Source organism: Trachypithecus francoisi, unplaced genomic scaffold, assembly GCF_009764315.1.
Source record: "Trachypithecus francoisi isolate TF-2019V2 unplaced genomic scaffold, Tfra_2.0 Lachesis_group11, whole genome shotgun sequence".
Lineage (NCBI taxonomy): Eukaryota > Metazoa > Chordata > Mammalia > Primates > Cercopithecidae > Trachypithecus > Trachypithecus francoisi.
Window position 1 is genome coordinate 201,049 of NW_022681456.1, and position 23,441 is coordinate 224,489.

Consider the following 23,441-nt stretch of genomic DNA (forward strand, 5'->3'; position numbering starts at 1 on the left):
TTAGATGTTTCAATGGTGAATTTATTCACATAATTTTATTCACATATTTTTAAAACTTCACACTTCAAAGTGAACAACTGTCAACCACTTAGAATTGGGTATTTTTGGTACCCACGTCTACAAAAAGTGTATGGCTTCCCTTGACAGTACTATACTGAGGGGCAAGTGTTCCCAGTGTCTTTAAATTGTTAGATTCTCCATAATATGAATTTTCCAAAATACAAAATAGTTTAGTTACTTGTTGCACTATCCCATATTTAGTACTTTCATAGAACTTCATTCCTAAGGGCATTTCCTTATGTACAATGAATTGTCATTTCTTAAAAATATTGCCTCATTTCCTGCATTCATGGGGTTTTCCCTCATCCCCAGTGGGAATATGTCTAATAGCTTAGGAGACTTGACTTCTGGAAGGCTTTTTGATATTCACACGATTCTTCTTTGCTGTGAATGTTCTACTCTGTAAGGCTTGACTATGGTTTGAAAAGTTGTTGAGATGCACTGCATGCATAGGTTCACTCTATGAATTAAGATCAGCTTTCCATATACCACCTCATTTAGAGTTCTCACCCTCAAGGAGTACAGACACATAACACAATGTGACTGTCTAAAAACGTTATCATAATTGTATTTTCTGAAGTCCAAGATGATCTGTCAAAGACTACTATTAACTGTATTTCTAGGATTTTTTTACTGTATGAGTTCTCTGATGATTGATGAGCTGTGACTTCTGTGAGAAAGCTTTCCCACATTCAATGCATTGATAAGGCTTCTCTCCTGTATGAATTCTCTGATGATTAACCAGCTGTGATTTCTGAGAGAAGGCCTTCCTACATTCACTGCATCCGTAGGGTTTCTCACCTGTATGTGTCCTTTGATGTGGTATAAGGTGGGACTTCCGAGAGAAAGCTTTGCCACACTCACTGCATTCAAAAGGCTTCTCTCCTGTATGTATTCTCTGATGATTGATGAGACTTGACTTCTCCCTGAAGGCTTTTCTACATTCATTGCATTCGTAAGGTTTTTCTCCTGTATGAGTTCTCAGATGTCTAATTAGCTCCGACTTCTCAAAAAAAGCTTTCCTACAAAGACTGCATTCATAGGGTTTCTCTCCAGTGTGAATTCTCTGATGGGTATTTAGCTGTGATTTCTGGGAGAAAGCTTTTTCACAGTCCCTGCATTCATACGGTTTTTCTCCAGTATGAGTTCTCTGATGAGTTGCAAGACTTGACTTCTCACCAAAGGCCTTCCCACATTCAGTGCATTCATAGGGTTTCTCCCCTGTATGTGTCCTCTGATGTGATATGAGATGTGACTTCTGACAAAAGGCTTTCCCGCATTCACTGCATACATATGGTTTCTCTCCTGTATGAATTCTCTGATGATTAGTGAGACTTAATTTTTCACTGAAAGCTTTCCCACACTCACTGCATTCATATGGTTTTTCTCCCGTATGAGTTCTCTGATGTCTAACGAGCTGTGATTTCCTGCTGAAGGCTTTCCCACATTTATTGCATATAAAGGGTTTTTCTCCTGTGTGTGTCATCTGATGTGATATGAGATGTGACTTCTGGGAGAAGGCCTTCCCACACTGAATGCATCCATGAGGTTTCTCTCCTGTGTGAGTTCTCTGATGATTAATGAGACTCGACCTCTCTCTAAATGCTTTCCTACACTCGCTGCATTCATAGGGCTTCTCTCCAGTATGAATTGTCTGATGTCTAATAAGCTCTGACTTCTCAAAGAAAGCTTTTCTACAATCACTACATCCAAAGGGTTTTGTTCCTGTGTGAGTTCTGTGATGGGTAACGAGTTGTGACTTCCTGCTGAAGGCTTTCCCACACTCCCTGCATTCAAAAGGTTTCTCACCGGTATGAATTCTCTGATGGTTAATGAGATTGGACTTTTCACTAAAGGCCCTCCCACATTCACTGCATCCATAGGGTTTCTCTCCTGTGTGTGTTCTCCAATGCGATATGAGATGTGACTTCCGGGAGAAGGCTTTCCCACATTCGCCACACTCATATGGTTTCTCTCCTGTATGTGTCCGCTGATGGGATGTGAGCTGTGACTTTTGGGAGAAGGCTTTCCCACACTGGCTACAATTATAAGGTTTTTCTCCGGTGTGAGTTCTGTGATGTGTAATAAACTGAGACTTCTGGGGAAAGGTTTTGCCACAATTACCACAGCCAAAGGCTATGTCTCTTATATGTCTGCTTTGATGTTTAATGAGACTTGGTTTCTTACTGAAGCGCTTCCTACATTCACTGCATTCATAGAGTTTCTCCCCTAAACGATTTCTATGATATATGATAATCTGTGACTTTTTATAGCTCTCTTTATATTTATCACAGTCATAGTACTTTAACCAGGTATCAGTATCCTCAGGCTTGGAATGGAGAAAAAAATTATCAAACACATTAAAGTCATCTGATTCTGCTTTTCCATAATCTCCTTTTGGAATAAGCAAATCTAAATGATGTTTTAAAATCAATCCATCTAAGTCACCTTCGTTGTTTGATTTCCTTAAAGGAACAAAGTTCATGTTCAGATTGAAATTTTTTCCAAATGCATCACATTCATGACCTCTTTTTATAATTTTAAGCTTGTCTTGGTTATCCTGGTGCCACATCATGTTACCATCTACATTCCAGACTTCTATAAAGGAAAAAAAAAAATGTTTGGTTGTGCTTTCTAAAAAAAAAAAAAAAAAACTAGAAATGCTATGTTGAGGGGTTGGCTGCTCTTAAGGCTTAGTTTCCTAGTCTGAAGTAAGTCCCAAGTATAATAACAATCTTCTAGGTATTGCAAGGAACTACTAAAAACAGAAACAGGAAACTGACTGGAGATTAAGTCACCTTTGATTGTTGACAAATATGTTTATTAAATGGGGAATGTAAAAAACACATGAAAAGCAACGAGAAGCAAAGAAAAACGGATGGAAGAAGCTTTGACCCAATGTTTTGAGTAATTAATTCACTCAATACTTTCTGAGTATACACTATGCCCAGGTAGTGTGTGAGGTATAGAGACACAAGAGAAAAAATAAGTTCCTGTTATTATAAAATTTACTTTGTAATGGAAAAGATAAAGAAACAATATTTTTAAAACAACAAAACTGTACACTGTAGTAAATACTAAGAAGAAAATGAACATATTTGAAAGAAAAATTAGGTAGTCATTTCAAGCTTAAAGAATGAGAAATATTTTGCGTATTGGTTCTCATTCTAAAGTTTTATTTAAGCTTGCCATATGCATCTTCACGTTGGTATTAAGAAAGTCACTTATGCAACACATTTTCCAAACCATATCATCTTTCATCTGAACTATTCAGGCACAGAACTTTAAAATCCATGTGTACTTTCACTAAAACTATCCCAAGACTAAAATTCTAAAAATAATCTGACAGTTTGATAGTCAGTTGTTACATAGCTCTATTTCCATTATCCTCATGATATAACCATTTATACTATTATAAGTGAACTTCAAAATATGTATTTTTTTTTTTTTTGAGACAGAGTCTCGCTCTGTCGCCCAGGCTGGAGTGCAGTGGCCGGATCTCAGCTCACTGCAAGCTCCGCCTCCCGGGTTCCCGCCATTCTCCTGCCTCAGCCTCCAAGTAGCTGGGACTACAGGCGCCCGCCACCTCGCCCGGCTAGTTTTTTGTATTTTTTAGTAGAGACGGGGTTTCACCATGTTAGCAGGATGGTCTCGATCTCCTGACCTCGTGATCCGCCCGTCTCGGCCTCCCAAAGTGCTGGGATTACAGGCTTGAGCCACTGCGCCCGGCCAAAATATGTATTTTTTGAGACAGGGTCTTGCTCTGTTGCCCAGACTGAAGTGTAGTGTTGTGATGCAGCCTCAACCTCCCAGGCTCAAGAGATCCTCCTACATAAGCCTCCCAAGTAGCCAGAATACACAGGTGTGCAACCACCATGGCTGGCTAATTTTGTTGTTCTTGTAGAGATGGGGTCTCCCTATGTTGTTCAGGTTGCTCCTGAACTCCTGGGCTCGAGCAATTCTCCCACTTTAGCCTCCCAAACCAGTAAGAGACTTGGTCTCTCCCAGAGTGTTGGGGTTTCAGGCATAAATCAACATGCTAGGCCCATTTTTCAACAAAAATCTGTATTTCAAATTTTTTGTGAGGTTGTACCTACAGGTTAGAAAGATAATCAGTAATGTGAAAACATTCTACAAATTTAAATGTCAACTGAAGGTAATATATTTGTAGAATTATATGGTGGAGGTAGAATCGAGATTTGCTCATGTATTTGGTATGGAGAAAATAAAGGGAAAAAGAGAATCTAGAATTACCCTTAGGTTTGGAGTTTGAACAATTTGGTAGATTATGGTGTTAATGCATTGAGGAAAACTGAGGGAGAAATACAAGGGTTCAAATCAAGACTCCACTATAAACATATTAATTCTGTTTTTTGAGACAGGGTCTTGCCCTGTCACTCAGGCTGGAGTTTAGTGGTGCAATTATAGCTCACTGCAGCCTTGAACTCCTGGGCTCAACTGATCCTCCCAACTCAGCCTCCTGAGTAGCTGAGACTACAGGTGCATGCCACCATGCTCAAGGTAATTTTTAGAATTTTTTGTAGAGATGGGATCTCACCATGTTGCTCAGGCTGGTTTCAAACTCCTAGGCTCAAGTAGTCCTTCCACTTCAGCTTCCCAAATTGCTGGGATTACAGGTGCAGGCCCCCACAACTGACACTGTGTGAGGCCTAACATATTAATTTTGAGATGTGTGTGAAGTTTCAATAAAATGGTATCAGAAAATATGGGTGCAGAAAATGAAACATTTATAAATTAAACTTACATTCATGTTATTTTAAATGTTATCAAATTATTGAACTATTAATACTTAAGTATGTGTTTTAAATTTACATCTGCCTTCCCCCATCATTATTTTTTTTCCTATTAGAAAAATGTAATTGCCTTATATTTGGTCATTTGTGGTGTATCCCAAATAGTCCCACTCTCTCCATCACTTTCTCTGCTGTATTCTAAACTATCACATTATCTCAATGAAATACCCTGCTAATTCGTTTCCCTGCTTCCAATTACATTTTCTACTTGGCAGTGAGAATAAACTTTCACAATTCTAAATCGGATTTTACTTTTCAAAATTTCTTGACTCGATTATAACTCCATTGTGTTGCCTACAAGTTGAGATATGATCTAGTTCCCATACTCTCTCCAACTTATCTGCATCTCTCGGGCATACTGACCTCAGCCACATGGGCTTCCATTCGGTTTCTAAAAGTAACTAAACCATTTTCTGACTTAACATATTCTTATTTGTCGTTCCTTTTGGAGACACTCTTCTCCATGCTCATTTCACATCTTTCATGTCTACAATTAGTTTTCCCATGTCTTTCTCTGTTATGGACCAAATTTATCTCCTCAAAAATTGTATACTGAAGAAGAACTTCCAGAATGGCTGTATTTGGAGATAGGACCTCTAAGGAAATAAGATTAAATGAGGTTATAAGGGTAGGACCCTGATCAAACAGGGTTATCATCTTTATAAAAATAGATATGAGGCCAGGCACAGTGGCCCACCTCTGTAATCTCAGCACTTTGGGAGGCTGAGGCAGACAGATTACTTGAGCCCCCGAGTTCGAGAGCAGCCTGGGCAACACAGTGAAACTGTGTCTGGACAAAAAAAAAAAAAAAAAAAACCTGTTTTTAATTAGCTAGGTGTGGTGGTGCACACCTATAGTCCCAGATGCTTGGGAGGATCACTTGAGCCCAGGAGGTCAAGGCTGCAGTGACCCATGATTGTGCCACTGCACTCCAGGCTGGGTGAGTGAGACCTGGTCTCGAAAAAGGAAAAAGAAAAAAGAAACCCCACAAGAGATCCATCTATATCTATCTCTCTCTCTCTCCACGTACACACTGGGGAAAGCCCATGTGAACACATAGTGAGAGGGTGGCTCTTCACAAGGCAGGAAGAGAGCCCTCCCCAGAAAACAACTGGTACCTTGACCTTGGACTTTCCATCTCCAAAACTGAAAAATAAATTTCTGTTGTTTAAGCTCCCCAGAATATGATATTTTGTTATGGCAGACTGAGCAGACTAACCCATTCTCTCATCTAATTTATTTCTGTAATAACACTTAGCAGGATCTGAATTTCTTCCTGCTTACCTACTACCCTGTTCTTTTTCTGTCCTCTAGCAAGTAAACACTATGTCAGCAGGAAATATATATCTCTAATGCTCTATTATACCCACAGTACCTTGCACAATAACTTAAAAATAAAAGAAGTCAATAAATATTCTATTTTCTCTGAAGTAGTCTGTGTAGAAAAGAGCTTCAGGCCCAAAACTACCATCCATAGAAAGTCCTGCTTGCAAGACTGGCCCTCGGCTGGCATCTGAGAACATGGGTTTCAGGAATGTCCCTACTATTTCCTAACTGATAATTACTATGCCGAGACTGTATACAAACAGTATGATCAGCACATGTTAGGCAGAGAATACCTATAGGACCAGCTCCCAGTAAAGACCTTGGGCACTTATCTCTAACGGTCTTTAATGGGCAGAAACATCAAACACATGTGTTACTACATTTTTGCTGCAGGGGGATGGTAAACTTTGACCCTTATGGGAAGCAGAGAGCTTAGGAGGCCTGCAAATGGGTTCTTCCAGACTCTGCCTGTGCCTTTTTCATTTGTGATCCAGCTGTGTCCTTACAGTGTCACTGTAATAAATCTTAGTCATAAGTACAAATATGCTGAGTCCAGTGAGTCCTTCTAGTGACTCTGAACATGGGGGGATCTTGGAGACCCTGACGCACAGTCCCCATTTGTGTAATCTTGATAATTAGCTCTCCACTGCCTTGCAATAAACAAATGTTCAGTGTTTACGTGCTGAATTTTTTTAAAAAAGAACACAAATGTCTCATCTTCTTAACTCCTATGTTTCTGGAATTGATTTTCTGGTCTTACTTTGTAATCCTTTTCAGTAAAGGATTAAACCCACTGGGTGAGTGAATCTCAACTAAAAAGGGCACATAAAAACGACAAGAAGTTTCTCAAATTACAAATCCCAGTCTTACCACATAAAACAAAATAAAAAAACAAAAAACAAAACGAAACAAAACAAAAAACCAGGCATGGTGGCACACACCTGTAGTCCCATCTACTCAGGAGGCTGAAGCAAGAGGATCACTTTTGCCCAGGAATTTGAGGCTGCAGTGACCTATGATCACGCCACTACCCTGCAACCTGGGCAACAGACCAAGACCCTGTCTATAAAAACAAATACAAGGCTTTTGGAAAGAAATTTATCAAATATTACATGTTCTATAACTAAAGTGAAGACATTTAATTATAAGCCCCTGCATCCATGTGTGCAAACAAAGCTCAGGGACCAACGTTCTAAAAAATATTATACATACTATGATCAGGTCGCAGATGGGACTTCAGCAAAAGCTGAGAAAAATTTAGGCTGGGGTAGTCAAGGAACATTTCACAAATATGAATGCAGTGAAAACCAAGTTCCTATGGAAAGGATTAAGAACTTCTAGGTCACTAGTATAATACCATCAAAAGTTCAAGACATTACATATCTGAAAACACTTGAGAAATGTTTAAATGGAACTGACCATGAATGGGGGGGAAGGAAGAAATAACTGAACAGGCAGCAATAGTGTCATACTATGGAGGTCCCTGAAAGCAAAGATTACAAATCTGTAGCAGATGCTGCCACCGCCTCACTCATACGCTGTCAAGATTCCTACCGGAGGTACTCACGGCTCTCTACCCAAGAACCTTCTCGAGCTGAAAGCACAAGATTGGTCTGTATACAGGGACCGTGGACATTCTGGATACTTACTGCGGCAGAGGAAACCTCAAGATGAGAGATGGGAGTTAGTACATAAATAGCTGGGTTTCCTGGTACCTCAGAGTGTCAAGACTGAGGAATATTCTCACAGTGCCTCAGAGGCACTCAGCAGAACTGAGAATCCACCACCCACAGCAGTAGTCAGAGCGTCAGCCCACCCTTCACTGGCATTAATGCCCCCAGCGCTTCCATGGTCTGACTTGTCCATTCTCTCACTACATTTGTGGCAACCATGTCCCCAATAAGTTCTTACACTCACATAAGTATCTGAGGGTCTGCTTTGGAGGGAACCTGAAGTAAGTCAATGTCACAAAGCAGATAATGAGTAAAGAGGTTCAACTGATCAGAGTAGTGTGGGAAGCTTTAGGAAACAAAATGTGGTGGCATCATTAAGGTAGCTTGTAAAATATTAGAAACCGGATCTATCTAGCAATTTGACAACTTCAAAAATGAGACATCATGGATCTAGTTTTAAGTGGAAGTTGAGGAAGGAAGGCTTTAAAAAGATACTTTCCTAACAGAAAAAAAATTTAAAACAACATGAAAGGATGGTAGAAAGGCGTTATTTGGCCACGTGCAGTGGTTTATGCCTGTAATCCCAGCACTTTGGGAGGCCGAAGCAGGCAAATCATGAAGTCAGGAGTTTTTGAGACCAGCCTGGCCAACATGGTGAAACCTCGTCTCTACTAAAAATCAAAAAAAATTGGCCGGGCATGGTTGCATGTGCCTGTGCCTGTGGTCCCAGCTGCTGGGAAGGCTGAGGCAGGAGAATCGCTTGAACCCAGGAGGTGGAGTAGTGAGCCGAGATCACACCATTGCACTCCAGTCTGGGTGACATAACGAGACTCCGTCTCAAAAAAAAAAAAAGGGGATTATTCATATACTTCATGATGTCTAATCTGTAGGAAAAAAACACAAAGGAACCTAATTTAAAAGGGAGGATAAGGATAAACTGGGAGAAATGATAGCTCCATTTTCTAATATAATGAGACTGAACAGACTGGGGCTTTGGAGGGTGGTCTTTTGGGCATCAGAGATACCCAAATTGAAGACAAAATCAAGATGCTTCAATGGACAAATGGAGGAGTCTTTGACCACAGGGGAAGGAGGGACTGAACGGGATTAAACATGTGAGGACAGAATACCAAACAAGAAGTCAAGGTCCTAGATGTCACAGAGAATAACGTCATGGCCAAGATAAGCAGGACACATTTCATTTTAAGCTATAAAGAAGCTACATCTAAATGTGACTTACTTGAATAGCTAATGTCAATTGTTCTGAGGTACCACCGAAGGTTTAGAGATTTTGAAAAGAGATCCCTAAAGCACATTTCAGAGATGCCAACCCATCACTGACCAGATGACATGGGACTTCTGCTTTCTCCCATCTGCCTGGTTCTCACACACTCACCTGGAGAATCTGAACTTGGAATTTCTCCATCTCCTACCCATGGCTCTTCTCCTTGCTCCAATTTGAAGATGACATCTGGTTTCATAACTTCATACCCTGTTAAGGGAAAAATCACAAAGGCCTTGGGCCCAAATGCTTGGGGTTTAGGGCCCCTGACGATGAGCAAGGTTTCACATCACAGTTGGCCTGATAAAGCTGTACTTCAACAGAGTAAGTAATTCTCAAAGTTACAGTAACGGTCTCCCTGGTGGCTAATAGGATCTAGTACAAAGCCACCGAACACTTCAGAGGTTCTGGAGTCAGCAAGCCTGGGTTTACATCCAGGCTCTTTAATTTAATAGTTGTTAGTTCTTGGGAAAGCTACTTAACCTCTCTTGGCCTCGATTTTCTCATCAGGAAAAATGGATAACGGTACTAGCCACATAATCTCTGATGATTAAATGAGTTGATATGCGTAAAGCACGTGGTATAAGATGTGGCATACAGTAAGTCACATGCATTAGGTGCTACCACTACTGCTCAAACTATTACTCAAACTATTACTACTTAAGTTTCAGAGGCTGCATAACAAACTTACGACTTCATTATTGAAAGGTGAGACCCAAATACTTTCTTGGTGTCATAGTCCAAGCAACTGTGATCTAAATTTCAGGTCTAAAATCATTAAAAATTTCAGAAGCCTAACTACAGGCTTCTGAAACTTCCCAGTAACTAAAAATAAAAGGCAATGCATTGGGCAGGGTCCGAGATACTCAAGAAAGCTTTTATTACCCAGTGACACTAGGCTGCTATAGTTCTCCAACATCACATCCTTGTATAAATTCTTCTGAGAGGGATCCAGGAGCTGCCACTCTTTTTGGGTGAAGTCCACAGATAAATCATCAAATGAGAATGACTCCTGTAAGAGCACAATCCTAGTTAACCTGAAGCAGTTAACACTGTATGATGTGAGAAAAAAATATTGGAGTTTGAGCACTTTATTCTCATAACAAGTTATACAAAATGCCTACTATGTCCCTACCTTTGCATATTTTGTGTGATAAAATGTCATTGTGCATTCTTCCATCCTTTCATTTATACAACTGTTAACCCGAAGAATAAAGAGAGAGGCTCTCCAGAAGAAAATGATGTTTATTTGGGAACAGAGTACTGCCATGGGAAGACACGTGCCACAGTAAACTACATGTGTATTCAGGGAGGTAAAGAAAGACAAAGGTGTCTACAGTCATACCACCCTCAACGCGCCCGGTCTCGGAAGCTAAGCAGGGTCGAGCCTGGTTAGTACTTGCATGGGAAGAAAGACAAAAGTTTTTAAAGGAAAAAAATGAGGTGCATCACATAATTGTTTTGAAACAGTTCTCCCTGGCTACAAAGATCAATAATAAGGGTGACACCAGTCCAAAGCTGGACAGGCAGCTGCTGGGCAGATGTCCCAATAAAAGTATTTTTGTGTAAGGCTTCAATGGCCTTTGTACAAGGCTGTGGCTTTTGCAGTCTTTTGTGATCATTTTTATCAGGCATGCAAGTGTGAGAACACTCTTTTCACAGGCTTCCCCAGCTCTACCTGTCGGGGTTAAAAAAAAAAAATTCAGGCCGGGCGCGGTGGCTCAACCTGTAATCCCAGCACTTTGGGAGGCCAAGACGGGCGGATCACGAGGTCAGGAGATCCAGACCATCCTGGCTAACACGGTGAAACCCCGTCTCTACTAAAAAATTAGCCGGGCGAGGTGGCAGGCGCCTGTAGTCCCAGCTACTCGGGAGGCTGAGGCAGGAGAATGGCGTAAACCCGGGAGGCGGAGCTTGCAGTGAGCTGAGATCTGGCCACAGCACTCCAGCCTGGGCGACAGAGCAAGACTCCGTCTCAAAAAAAAAAAAAAAAAAAAATTCAGGTCGGGCGCGGTGGCTCAAGCCTGTAATCCCAGCACTTTGGGAGGCCGAGACGGGCGGATCACGAGGTCAGGAGATGGAGACCATCCTGGCTAACACGGTGAAACCCCGTCTCTACTAAAAAATACAAAAAGCTAGCCGGGTGAGGTGGCTGGTGCCTGTAGTCCCAGCTACTTGGGAGACTGAGGCAGGAGAATGGCGTAAACCCGGGAGGCGGAGCTTGCAGTGAGCTGAGATCCGGCCACTGCACTCCAGCCTGGGCGACAGAGCGAGACTCTGTCTCAAAAAAAAAAAAAAATTCACACTAGTGACTCCATTTTGATTCTGACAACTTCACAGAAGACACACAAACTGGAATAGGTGACTTTAAACCCCCTGAACCACCAATAAAATATTTACTGAACCTCAAATTTGGCATTGGAAGAGGTAGTAGCAAAAGAAAGAAAATAGGATAGGCAAGGTGGCTCACAACTATAATCCCAGCACTTTGGGAGGCCAACATGGGAGGATCACTTGAGCCCAAAAGTTTGAGACCAAACTGAGTAATATAGTGAGATCTTGTCTCCACAAAAAATACATATAAATATTAGCTGGATATGGTGGTACATGCCAGTAGTCCCAGTTACTTTGGAGGCTGAGGTGGGAAGACTGCTTGACCCTGGGAGGTTGAGGCTTCAGTGAGCTGTGACTGCACCACTGCACTGCAGCTTGGGTGACAGAGTGAGACCCCATCTCAAAAACAAACCAATACACAAAAACACCAAGAAGGAAGATAACAAAATAATACTTTCAAAAGTCACGTTGTCTTACAGAGGGCTGCAAACACGCACTTACAAATAAAATAAACTTATAATAAGAAATAAAGGAGAGTACAGTGTGGATAAAAAGCAGGGAGTGCTTCACTCTATTTGAGTCAAAGAATTTGAAGACAGATCTATAGAAACTGTCAGTTTTGAACAGAGAGAAAATGACTTAAAAATGAACAGAGCTCAGGACACTATCAAATAATACCAAAGACTCTAACATGAGTGTCATAGGAGTCCCAGAAAGAGAAAAGAAAGAGCATGGTGAAAATAAAGTCTCAAGAAATGATAGCCGAATATTCTGTAAAACTGACAAAAGATATAAACCAAAACATTCAAGAAGTTCAGTCAATGCCAGACAATAAACATGAGGAAATCCATACCCAGACACATCATAAATGGCTAGAAAGAAAAAAAAATCACATCACTTAAAGGGAACAGCAATTCAGATAACTGCAAATTTCTTTCTTTCTTTCTTTTTTGAGACAGAGTTTTGTTCTGTCACCCAGGCTGGAGTGCAGTGGCACAATTATAGCTTGCTGTAACCTCTGCCTCCTGGACTCAGGTGATTCTCCCACCTCAGCTTTCTGAGAAACTGGAACGACAGGTGCACACCACCACACCCAGTTAATTTCTGTTTGTTTGTTTTTGAGACACAGTCTTATTCTGTCACCCAGGCTGGAGTGCAGTGGCCTGATCTTGGCTCACTACAACCTCCACCTCTCAGGTTCAAGCAATTCTCCTGCCTCAGCCTCCTGAGTAGCTGGGATTACAGGCATCTGCCACCACGCCTGACTAATTTTTGTATTTTTAGTAGAGACGAGGTTTCATCATGTTGGCCAGGCTGGTCTCGAACTCCTGACATCAGGTGATCCACCCACCTCGGCCTCCCAAAGTGCTGGGATTACAGGTGTGAGCCACTGCACCCAGCTGAGAGTAAGCAAATTAATTATTGTCTTAGGCTGGGATGGGAAGAGGAATTGACCAAAAATGTCACAAAGATTGTTTTGGGGTGAGGAAAATCTTCTAAAACTAGAATGTGATGATGGTTATACAGTATAAGTTTACTTAAAAATCACTGAATTATACATTAAAATGGAGGATCTTATTGAGGTCATACTTCAATAAGGCCAACATACTTAACAACTTAGATGAAATAGCTATATTCTTTTTTTTTTTTGAGATGGAGTCTCGCTCTGTTGCCCAGGCTGGAGTGCAGTGTGGTGCAATCTTGGCTCACTGCAAGCTCCGCCTCCCGGGTTCATTCTCCTGCCTCAGCCTCCCGAATAGCTGGGATTACAGGCGCCCGCCACCATGCCCAGCTAACTTTTTGTATTATTAGTAGAGATGGGCTTTCACCATGTTAGCCAGGATGGTCTCAACCTCTTGACCTCGTGATCCACCCTACTCAGCCTCCCAAAGTGCTGGGATTACAAGTGTGAGCCACCGCACCCGGCCAAATAGCTATATTCTTTGAAAAACAATGAACCCAAAGTGACAAGAAGAAACAAAATCTGAATTAATCCTGTAACGGTTAAAGAAACCGACACCACAATTCAAAACTTTCCCTCAAAGAAAATGCAAGATCTATGTAGTTTTAGTGGTGATTCTTCCAAACATTTAAATAAAATGATCTGGCCAGGTGTGCTGGCTCATGCCTATAATTTCAACTATTTGATAGGGTGAGGCAGGAGAACTGTTTGAAGCCAGGAGTTCCAGACCAGCCTGGACAATATAGTGAGAACCTGTCACTACCAAAAACAAAAACAAAAAATTTTAAACTAGCTGGACTTAGTAGTATGTGCCTGCAGTCCCATCTCCTTGGGAAGCTGAGGTGGGAGGCATGTTCGAGTCCAGGAGTTCAAGGCTGCAGTGAACTGTAACTGTGCCACTGCACTCTATCCTGGGTGACAGAGTGAGACCGTAACTCTTTTTTTTTTTTTTTTTTTTTTGAGGCGGAGTCTCGCTCTGTCGCCCGGACTGGAGTGCAGTGGCCAGATCTCAGCTCACTGCAAGCTCCGCCTCCCGGGTTTACGCCATTCTCCTGCCTCAGCCTCCCGAGTAGCTGGGACTACAGGCACCCGCCACCTCGCCCGGCTAGTTTTTGTATTTTTAGTAGAGACGGGGTTTCACCGTGTTAGCCAGGATGGTCTCGATCTCCTGACCTTGTGATCCGCCCGTCTCGGCCTCCCAAAGTGCTGGGATTACAGGCTTGAGCCACCGCGCCCGGCCGAGACCGTAACTCTTAAAAAGAAAAAAAAAGTTATTGCTAATGTTTTTGTTAATATGAAAAATTTAATCAAATCTAAAGAAAAATCATTAGAACTAGTAAGTGAGCTTAAGAAGTTCCTGGACGGGAGTGGTGGCACACACCTTTAATCTCAGCATTTCGGGAGCCCAAGGTGGGTGGGTCACAAGGTCAGGAGTTTGAGACCAGCCTGACCAATATGGTGAAACCCCATCTCTACTAAAAAAAAAAAAAAAAAAAAAAAAATTAGCTGGGTGTGGTGGCACACCTGTAGTCCCAGCTACTTAGGAGGCTGAGGCAGGAGAATCGCTTGAACCCGGGAGGCAGAGGTTGTAGTGAGCCGAGATTGTGCCACTACACTCCAGTCTGGGCAACAGAGTGAGACTCTGCCTAAAAAAAAATAAAATAAAATAAAAATAAAAAAAGTTCCTGTATACAACATCAATATGCCAAAATACAGCGTACTTCCATGTTTTGGCAAGAAAAGTCTTTCAAATAACAAAATTTCAGATACCATTTACTATAGAAATGACTAATGGCAGGTCTGGGACAAAAAGATGAAACCTGTGCCTTGACAGATTGATCAAGAAGAAATGATCAAAGTAACGTCACCATTTTGCAACTCCCAATGAAATAATCCATCTATGCAATGATCATTTAAAAAATGCTGGCCGGGTGTGGTGGCTCACACCTGTAATCCCAGTACTTTGGGAGCCCGAGGCAGGAGGATTGCCTGAGTTCAGGAGTTCGCAACCAGCCTGGGCAACACAGTGAAACCCCGTCTCCACTAAAATACAAAAAATTAGCTGGGCATGGGAGCGTGTAAATGTAGTCCCAGCTATTCGGGAAGATGAGGCAGGAGAATCACTTGAACCCAGGAGGCAGAGGTTGCAGTGAGCCAAGATTGCGCCACTGCACTCCAGCCTGGTGACAGAGTAAGACTCCGTTTCAAAAAAAAAAAATGTGGCCGGGCGCGGTGGCTCAAGCCTGTAATCCCAGCACTTTGGGAGGCCGAGACAGGCGGATCACGAGGTCAGGAGATCGAGACCATCCTGGCTAACACGGTGAAACCCCGTCTCTACTAAAAAGTACAAAAAAATTAGCCGGGCGAGGTGGCGGTCGCCTGTAGTCCCAGCTACTAGGGAGGCTGAGGCAGGAGAATGGCATGAACCCGGGAGGCGGAGCTTGCAGTGAGCTGAGATCAGGCCACAGCACTCCAGCCTGGGCAGCAGTGCGAGACTCCGTCTCAAAAAAAAAAAAAAGTTACCACGACTAAAAGAGACAAGCAAATGTGTCTTCTGAAAGAAGTACATACCACAACCTCTGAAGCATTCTTGCCCAAAAAAGCTAAACTTGAATGTGACCAACCCTCTAGATCAGATCTGTCCAACATAACTTTCTGTGATGACAAAAATATTCTTTAACTACGCTATCCAATTCATGGATCTCTAACTTGTGGCTACTGAGCATTTTGAAATGTGGTGAGTGTGACTGTGGGATTTAATTTTAATTAATTTAAATTTAAAAAGTCCTGTGTGGCCAGTGGCTTCTGTATTGGACAGCACAACTCTAAATTTACCTATTTATAGCAAATACAGATGACAAACATATTAACAACACTGTTGCAAGTGGCAAAATCCACACAGTAGGAAACTATACAGAAAAATGACCTGGCTTCTTTTTTTTTTTTTTTTTTTTGAGACGGAGTCTCGCTCTGTCGCCCAGGCTGGAGTGCAGTGGCACGATCTCGGCTCACTGCAACCTCCGCCTCCTGGGTTTCCGCCATTCTCCCGCCTCAGCCTCCGAGTAGCTGGGACTACAGGCGCCCGCCATCGCGCCCGGCTAGTTTTTTGGATTTTTAGTAGAGACGGGGTTTCACCGTGTTAGCCAGGATGGTCTCGATCTCCTGACCTCGTGATCCACCTGCCTCGGCCTCCCAAAGTGCTGGGACTACAGGCTTGAGCCACCGCGCCCGGCCGACCTGGCTTCTTTAACGAATAATTTGGCTAGAAAAAAGTAAGAACCGGCCGGGCGCGGTGGCTCAAGCCTGTAATCCCAGCACTTTGGGAGGCCGAGACGGGCGGATCACGAGGTCAGGAGATCGAGACCATCCTGGCTAACACGGTGAAACACCGTCTCTACTAAAAAAACAAAAAACTAGCCGGGCGAGGTGGCGGCGCCTGTAGTCCCAGCTACTCGGGAGGCTGAGGCAGGAGACTATGGCCTGAACCCGGGTGGCGGAGCTTGCCGTGAGCTGAGATCCGGCCACTGCACTCCAGCCTGGGCGACAGAGCGAGACTCCATCTCAAAAAAAAAAAAAAAAGAAAAAAGTAAGAACCAACAGATTAAAGGAGATTGAAGAGACAGATAAACCAACTGCATTGTATGAACCTTACCGGGATTCTGATTCAAACAAACAACAACCAACCTCTGAATGTTACCAGAGAACTGGAAGTGCGAACACTGACTAGACATCAAGAAGCCACCTCCCCGGGCGCGGTGGCTCAGGCCTGTAATCCCAGCACTTTGGGAGGCCGGGGCAGGCGGATCACGAGGTCAGGAGATCGAGATCATCCTGGCTAACAGGGTGAAACCCCGTCTCTGCTAAAAACAAAAAGTTACCCGGTTGTGGTGGTGGGTGCCTGTAGTCCCAGCTACTCGGGAGGCTGAGGCAGGAGAATCACTTGAACCCAGGAGGCAGAGGTCGCGGTGAGCCAAGACTGCACCATTGCACTCCAACCTGGCGACAAAGTGAGACTCTGTCTCAAAATAAATAAAAAATAAAGAAGCCACCTCAACTGGAGGAAGGACGGCAGTTGCAATTGTAGTGAATGTCACAAAATGTGAAGTGAAAGAAGACAGAAGTGAGTTTATACTATAGCAGACAAAATCAAATATAGTGTTTAAGAATGCACAGAGAGGAGCAGAACTATAAAGTCAGGAAATGGTTACCAAAAAGGATCCTGGTTACTTCTGTCAGGAAGAAGAGGCTGTGATAATTGGGAGAGGGCAATGAAGGGACTCATCTGAGCTAAGAATATTCTATTTCTTGACCTGAGTGGTGGTTTCATGCACATTCCACTGACAATAATTCATCAAACTGTATTTTTAAAATGTACTTTTCAGCATGTAAATTAGGCCTTACAGTTTAAAAAGGTAAAATGTAAACAATTATGGTCACGAAGTCCTGTTCTGGCATTCTATCCTTGGGACATACTCTGAAGAATGCTATGAAAAATGCCGTAAGGTTCATGCATTTATTAGCGTTTCTCTTGAGAACATTTACCCACCACAGTAGCCCCCACCTATCCACAAAGGAGATGTTCCAAGACCCCGGTGGATGCCTGAAACCAGACAGTACCAAACCCTATAAAGACTACGCTTTTCTCCTACACATACATACCTACGGTGAAGTTCAGTTTATGAATTAGGCACAGTAAAAAATAAATAACAACAATAATAAAATAGAACAATTATAACATAGTGTAATAAAAGTTACCACACACTGAGACTATAACTTTTGCAGTGTGAGGTGTGACAGCAGAATTAGCATGTATTTATTTTTCCTTCTTCACAATTTCACGAATAAATTTGTTCTTAGCAACCTCAGCCTACCTTTTTCGTTATGTTTAGAACTTTCACCTTTTCACTTAAAGTTTCTCTTTGATATATCCAAATTACTAGCATCCCTACTTTTATGTATAGGAGTCATTATTAAGTAAAATAAGGGCTACTAAAACACAAGCACCGTATTATCATGAGCTGATTTGACAGCTCAGATGACTCCCAAGTGACTGACAGGTAAGCAACATATACAGCATGGATCTGCTGGACCAAGGGATGAGGCAGGTCCTGAGTGGAACGGTGCAAGAGTTCGTTATGCTTCTCAGAACAGGAAGCAATTTAAAACTTACAAATTGCTTATTTCTGAAATTTTCTATTTAATATTTTCAAACCATGGGAAATTGGGAAATTAAAACTGCAAAAAGCAAAACTGCAGATAAGGAGGAACTACTGCATATCTCTTATTCATAAGACTTCACCAAGGAAAAATAAATGGACACCTGATAACCAAGAAATATTTATTTCCTATGGGCAATTACCTTTAAACCATGCAAAGTATATAAAAGGTCACATTTCTCTATTACGACTGCCAAAAATTTGAAAATAAAGTTTGCAGCTCAAATGCAGTAATTATGTAAGATGTTATGGCTTTAAATATGCTATAAATACTCAACCCTAAGAACTTGTCATGGTCCCATAGTTAATATATCACTGTGCCAATTTTGTTCCAATCCTGATCATCTATTCTGAGGCTATTTTCCTCTGATTTCTCAACTATTTAAACTTTTCTTTTTCACTGGAAAGCTTACACATCTCTTTTAATTCCCTGGGAAAAAATAAGAACTAAATAATCAACTCACCTGTAACATGGTCATTTTCTGCTGCTGTATGAGATGATCAGCAAGGCTGAGACGGGTTCTACTGTGCGTCTCTTCTGCTTCTGCCCCAAAACTGTGGAGTGAGGGCTCGGCTAGGTCTTCTACACTGAGAATGAATTCCTGGTTCCAGGAACTCCTTTCTTATCTCACATGAGCACGCTTATTTGTAGGGACCAGGATCTGTGGACTTTGGGAGAAATGTACATCAAATGGTATATTCACATTGCACATGAAATCTTTTCTCTCTTGCTAGGAACTTGGAATTCATGATCATCTAAGGCCAGAGGTATGCTTGCTATGTAACTGAAACAGGGTTCTCAAGGAAACAGAATATAGTAAAATGGAACAGCGGAAGCCTAGGTCTCTGCAAACAGATAAGGAAATATCAGAAATAAAGTAACTGTGAGATTCACTCAATATTCACTGTGAATGCTGAAATGCAAGTCAGTCTGACAGGTGCTGTTAGGAAAAATACAGTTTATATGATTTGTATGAAAACAGATTTGAGTTTCAATCAACTTTTTTCCTTTACCAGTTAGATGACTTTTGGCAAAAACAAATTTCACCATTCTGAGCCTAGTTTCCTATTAAAATCTTCTATTAATATATTCTTAACTTATGTCTGCCAATTCTATCCATTTCAGAAGGAAATGGGTTAAAATCTCACAATAAGACTAGATTAGTCAGTTTTTCCTTATAATTCTGCTGATGTTTGGATTATATGCTTATGGCTATATTGTTTGATGCGTCAAGGTTAAATAGAGGGTTTTAAAAAATCATTGTGTAACAATGCTTCATATCCCAAATAATGTTTTTTGCCTTAAAATCTATTTTATCTTAGACGAAGTCTGCAACATCAGCATTCTTTCTTTGGTAGGGTCTTGCTCCCTCACCCAGGCTGGCATGCAGTGGCACAATCATAGCTCACTGCAATCTTGAACTCCGGGCTCAAGGGATCCTCCTGCCTCAGCCTCCCAAGTAGCTGGGACTACAGGTTTGTGTGCCTCCATGCCCAGTTAACTGTTTTTGTATTTTTATTTTTATTTTTTTTGGTAGAGACAGGATCTCACTATGCTGCCCAGAATAGTCTTGAACTCCTAGGCTCAAGTGATCCTCCCACCTCAGCCCTGCAAGGTGCTGGGATTATAGGCATAAAACACCACAATTGGCTTCAGCATTCTTTTGATATTTACCTGGTATGTTATCATCTGTTCAACTACACTTAAAATCTCAGCATCATTATCTTTGCCCCTTATAAGCAGCTCAGAGCTCAAATGCATTGGTGTTTAAAAAAAAAAAATCCAAATTGGCCAGGCGTGGTGGCTCACACCTGTAATCCCAGCACTTTGGGAGGCCAAGGCGGATGGATCACCTGAGGTCAGGAGTTCAAAACCAGCCTGACCAACATGATGAAACCCCGTCTCTACTAAAAATACAAAAATGGCCGGGCACGGTGGCTCAAGCCTGTAATCCCAGCACTTTGGGAGGCCGAGACGGGCAGATCACGAGGTCAGGAGATCAAGACCATCCTGGCTAACATGGTGAAACCCCGTCTCTACTAAAAAATACAAAAAACTAGCCGGGCGAGGTGGCGGGCGCCTGTAGTCCCAGCTACTCGGGAGGCTGAGGCAGGAGAATGGCGTGAACCCAGGAGGTGGAGCTTGCAGTGAGCTGAGATCCGGCCACTGCACTCCAGCCCGGGTGACAGAGCGAGACTCCGTCTCTAAAAAAAAAAAAAAAAAAAAAAAAAAATACAAAAATAAACCGGGCGTGGTGGCACGCATCTGTAAGCTCAGCTACTTGGCAGGCTGAGGCAGGAGAGTTGCTTGAACCTGGGAGGTGGAGGTTGCAGCGAGTGGAGATTGTGCCACTGGACTCCAGCCTGGGACAACAAAAGTGAAACTCCATCTCAAAAAAAAAAAAAAAAAATCCAAACCAACAGTCTGTCTTTTAACTGACAAACTGAAAACATTTAATGCTTATTGCAGTTACTGTTTTTTTTCCCCTCCTTTCTTGCCTTCAAAGCCCCAATTTCTGTATTTGCTACAACGGTGAGGATAAAGTGGACCTCACAATGGGAGTCTAAGAAACAAAAGAGGTATTAAAAGGAAAGCGACTTGGGCCTTGTAATAACTGTTACAGCTAACGTTCCAGTGCTTTCTATATGTGAGACAATATACTAAGCATTTTAAATTTAACTCTTATTCACAACCCTATGAGGCGTGTAACATAATCTATGTTTTACAAAGAGAAAACTGGGACAATTAGTGATCGTAACATGTGCCTGTGATTGTACATTTAGTAAGTAGCAAAATTCAAATGTTAATTCTCTATCCTGCTACATTGAAAGCATGTACTACTCAAGTCATATTGTCGTTTGTGCATATCTACATGCACAAACACACACAACATAAATCCTGGAGTCAGCTCCTATTCCCATGCACACATTCAGTCACTAATTCCCATAAAAACACAAATGAAGGACGGCCTGCCTCAACCCTGTATCACACTAACAAGCAGCACTTTAACTTGTTTTTCACGCCTTTTTGTGGTTCAAACTTCAGTGCCAACTCAGAAACACACAGCAGTTTCTCCCAGTTATACAAGAAATGACTCCTTTATACCTTAAATTGTGATAATACATAAATCTTAGAACAGAAGCTGGCACACAGTCACACTAAACATATATTAGCTATAATTATTATTATAAAAGTAAAATATGATGGCAAAACATAAAAAATGTACACAAGCTAAATAAGAACTATTATCTATGATCTCAACACAGGTAACCATTCTTGAGATGATGGAAACTATTGTGATATTTTTCATAAAATGGAAGCATAGGGTCATATTTAAAAACTGTTTTTTTTTTTTCCCATTATGTGAAAAACATCTTTCCAGGTCAATAACCTTATTTCCGTAAGATATCAACAACTTATATAAAATAATGAAAAAATAAAATCCTACTCATAATTGAAAAAAAGTCATAAAATATGTAGGAATATCAAGACCCATATGAAGCATACTAAAAACACCAATGAAAACTATAAAAATAGAACTAAAGAAATTTATAATTCGATTTTATTCCGGGATAGGAAGACTTCATATTGTGAAGATAATTTCACCTCAAATGATTTATATAACTCATTCAACTCCAATCAGAATCTCAAAATTCTAAAGTTTACGTGTAAGGAAAAAGGTTCAAGAAAAGTTCAAACACTTTTTTTTTTTTTTTGAGACAGGGTCTTACTGTGTTGTCCAGGCTGAAGTGCAATGGCATAACCATAGCTCACTGCAGCCCTGAACTCCTGGGCTCAAGTGATCCTCCCACCTCAGGCTACAGAGTAGCTAGGGCTACAGGCATACCCTACCACACCGGGCCTGGACGCTTTTGGAAATACAAAATAATGAATGTGAACAGCCTACTGTAATACATATAAATTATAATCATTATAACATCTGACAGTGGCTTCAGAGAGGTTATACAGATGAAAAAAGCAGAACTCTATGCAAGAGTCAGCATGTAATAGATGTAGCATTTCAAAGCCATGAGTAAAACTAAATTTAATGAATACGAGAATATTTGAAAGAAAATAAAGGCAGTTGCCGGGCGCGGTGGCTCAAGCCTGTAATCCCAGCACTTTGGGAGGCCGAGACGGGCGGATCACGAGGTCAGGAGATCGAGACCATCCTGGCTAACACGGTGAAACCCCGTCTCTACTAAAAAATACAAAAAACTAGCCGGGCGAGGTGGCGGGCGCCTGTAGTCCCAGCTACTCGGGAGGCTGAGGCAGGAGAATGGCGTAAACCCGGGAGGCGGAGCTTGCAGTGAGCTGAGATCTGGCCACTGCACTCCAGCCTGGGCGACAGAGCGCCAGACTCCGTCTCATTTCATACAACTACTTCCAGATGGGTTAAATTTTAAAGTAATGGAAACCCTAAGAATGGCTAAAAAAAAAAAAAAAACCACAGGTGAATGAATATATGCATAATTTGAGGGGAGATGTCGCTACATGATACAAAAGACAAAAGTCATTTAAAAAACTGTAAAACAGTCAATAAATGTAACCATTAAAAAATACAGGGCCAGGTATGGTGGCTCACACCTGTAAGCCCAGCGCTTTAAAAGACTTTCCACAGCGGCAGAGCCAGGCTGCGGGCGGATGCGGTCCAGCAGGGCAGCCGCGCCTCAGGGCCACGGCTCGGCAACGGGGCTGGCCCGCGGTCGAGGCCGAACGCACCCGAGGCCCACGCCGGCGCCTCCACGCCCGCCTGAAAGGACGCCCAGGAGCGGCGCCTCCGGAAAGGCCGTGTCCGCCCCACAGCCCAGAGCCCGCGCGGCTCCGCGGCCCACGGCATCTTCACTACCCGGCGCAGCCCCACCCCGCCGCAGCCCCGAGTCCGCGAGCGGACGTCCAGGACCTTGAAGCTGAAGCCCTCCGCGGCCACTCCCGCGCGCCTCCCCCGCCATCCCGGGAGCCCCCCGCGCCGGCCCCGCATTAAACGCACTGAACTCACAAAAGACGCCGCCGCCGAGTCGCGCTCGAGCACGCGCGCCCGCGGCCCCGCGATCACGTGACGCCGCCCGTTCTCGCGCCCCGCGCACGCGCCGGAACCGCCGGCCTTTGTGCGCTCCCGCGCGGCTCCGAACGGGCCGGGACGAGTAGGGGACTGCACACCAGCACACTCGCACGCGCGCACACTCCCCTCTCACGTGGCAGCGAAGGACAAAGAGGAAGAAAGAGCCGCCAGCAAGCTTTGCCACGAGTGTATGTGCGCATACGTGAAGGAC

General features: G+C 42.6%; 1 protein-coding gene across 3 annotated transcripts; it reads right to left on the reverse strand.

Moving 5' to 3' along the window:
• ZNF84 (zinc finger protein 84) lies at positions 1-23,420 on the reverse strand. Of its 3 annotated transcripts, none has more exons than XM_033219970.1 (5): positions 23,168-23,420; positions 18,632-18,836; positions 10,041-10,167; positions 9,270-9,365; positions 1-2,658 (listed from the first exon to the last, which is right to left on the reverse strand). In XM_033219970.1, exons 2-5 carry the CDS (start codon positions 18,644-18,646, stop codon positions 680-682), a joined length of 2,217 nt encoding a protein of 738 aa, XP_033075861.1. In that variant the 5' UTR covers positions 18,647-18,836; positions 23,168-23,420; the 3' UTR covers positions 1-679. The 3 variants fall into 3 exon arrangements, with proteins under 3 accessions (XP_033075861.1, XP_033075862.1, XP_033075863.1); XM_033219971.1 differs by having other exon boundaries at positions 23,159-23,420; XM_033219972.1 differs by lacking the exons at positions 9,270-9,365; positions 10,041-10,167; positions 18,632-18,836; positions 23,168-23,420 and adding an exon at positions 7,142-7,162.
• Positions 23,421-23,441: the final 21 nt, after the last annotated feature.

Coding starts and splice junctions, on each gene's coding strand:
- ZNF84 (XM_033219970.1), bottom strand. Junction 9,366..10,040: donor TAGCAGCCTAGTGTCACTGG/GTAATAAAAGCT, acceptor TTCCCTTAACAG/GGTATGAAGTTATGAAACCA. Junction 2,659..9,269: donor TCCAAGTTCAGATTCTCCAG/GTGAGTGTGTGA, acceptor TTTCCTTTATAG/AAGTCTGGAATGTAGATGGT.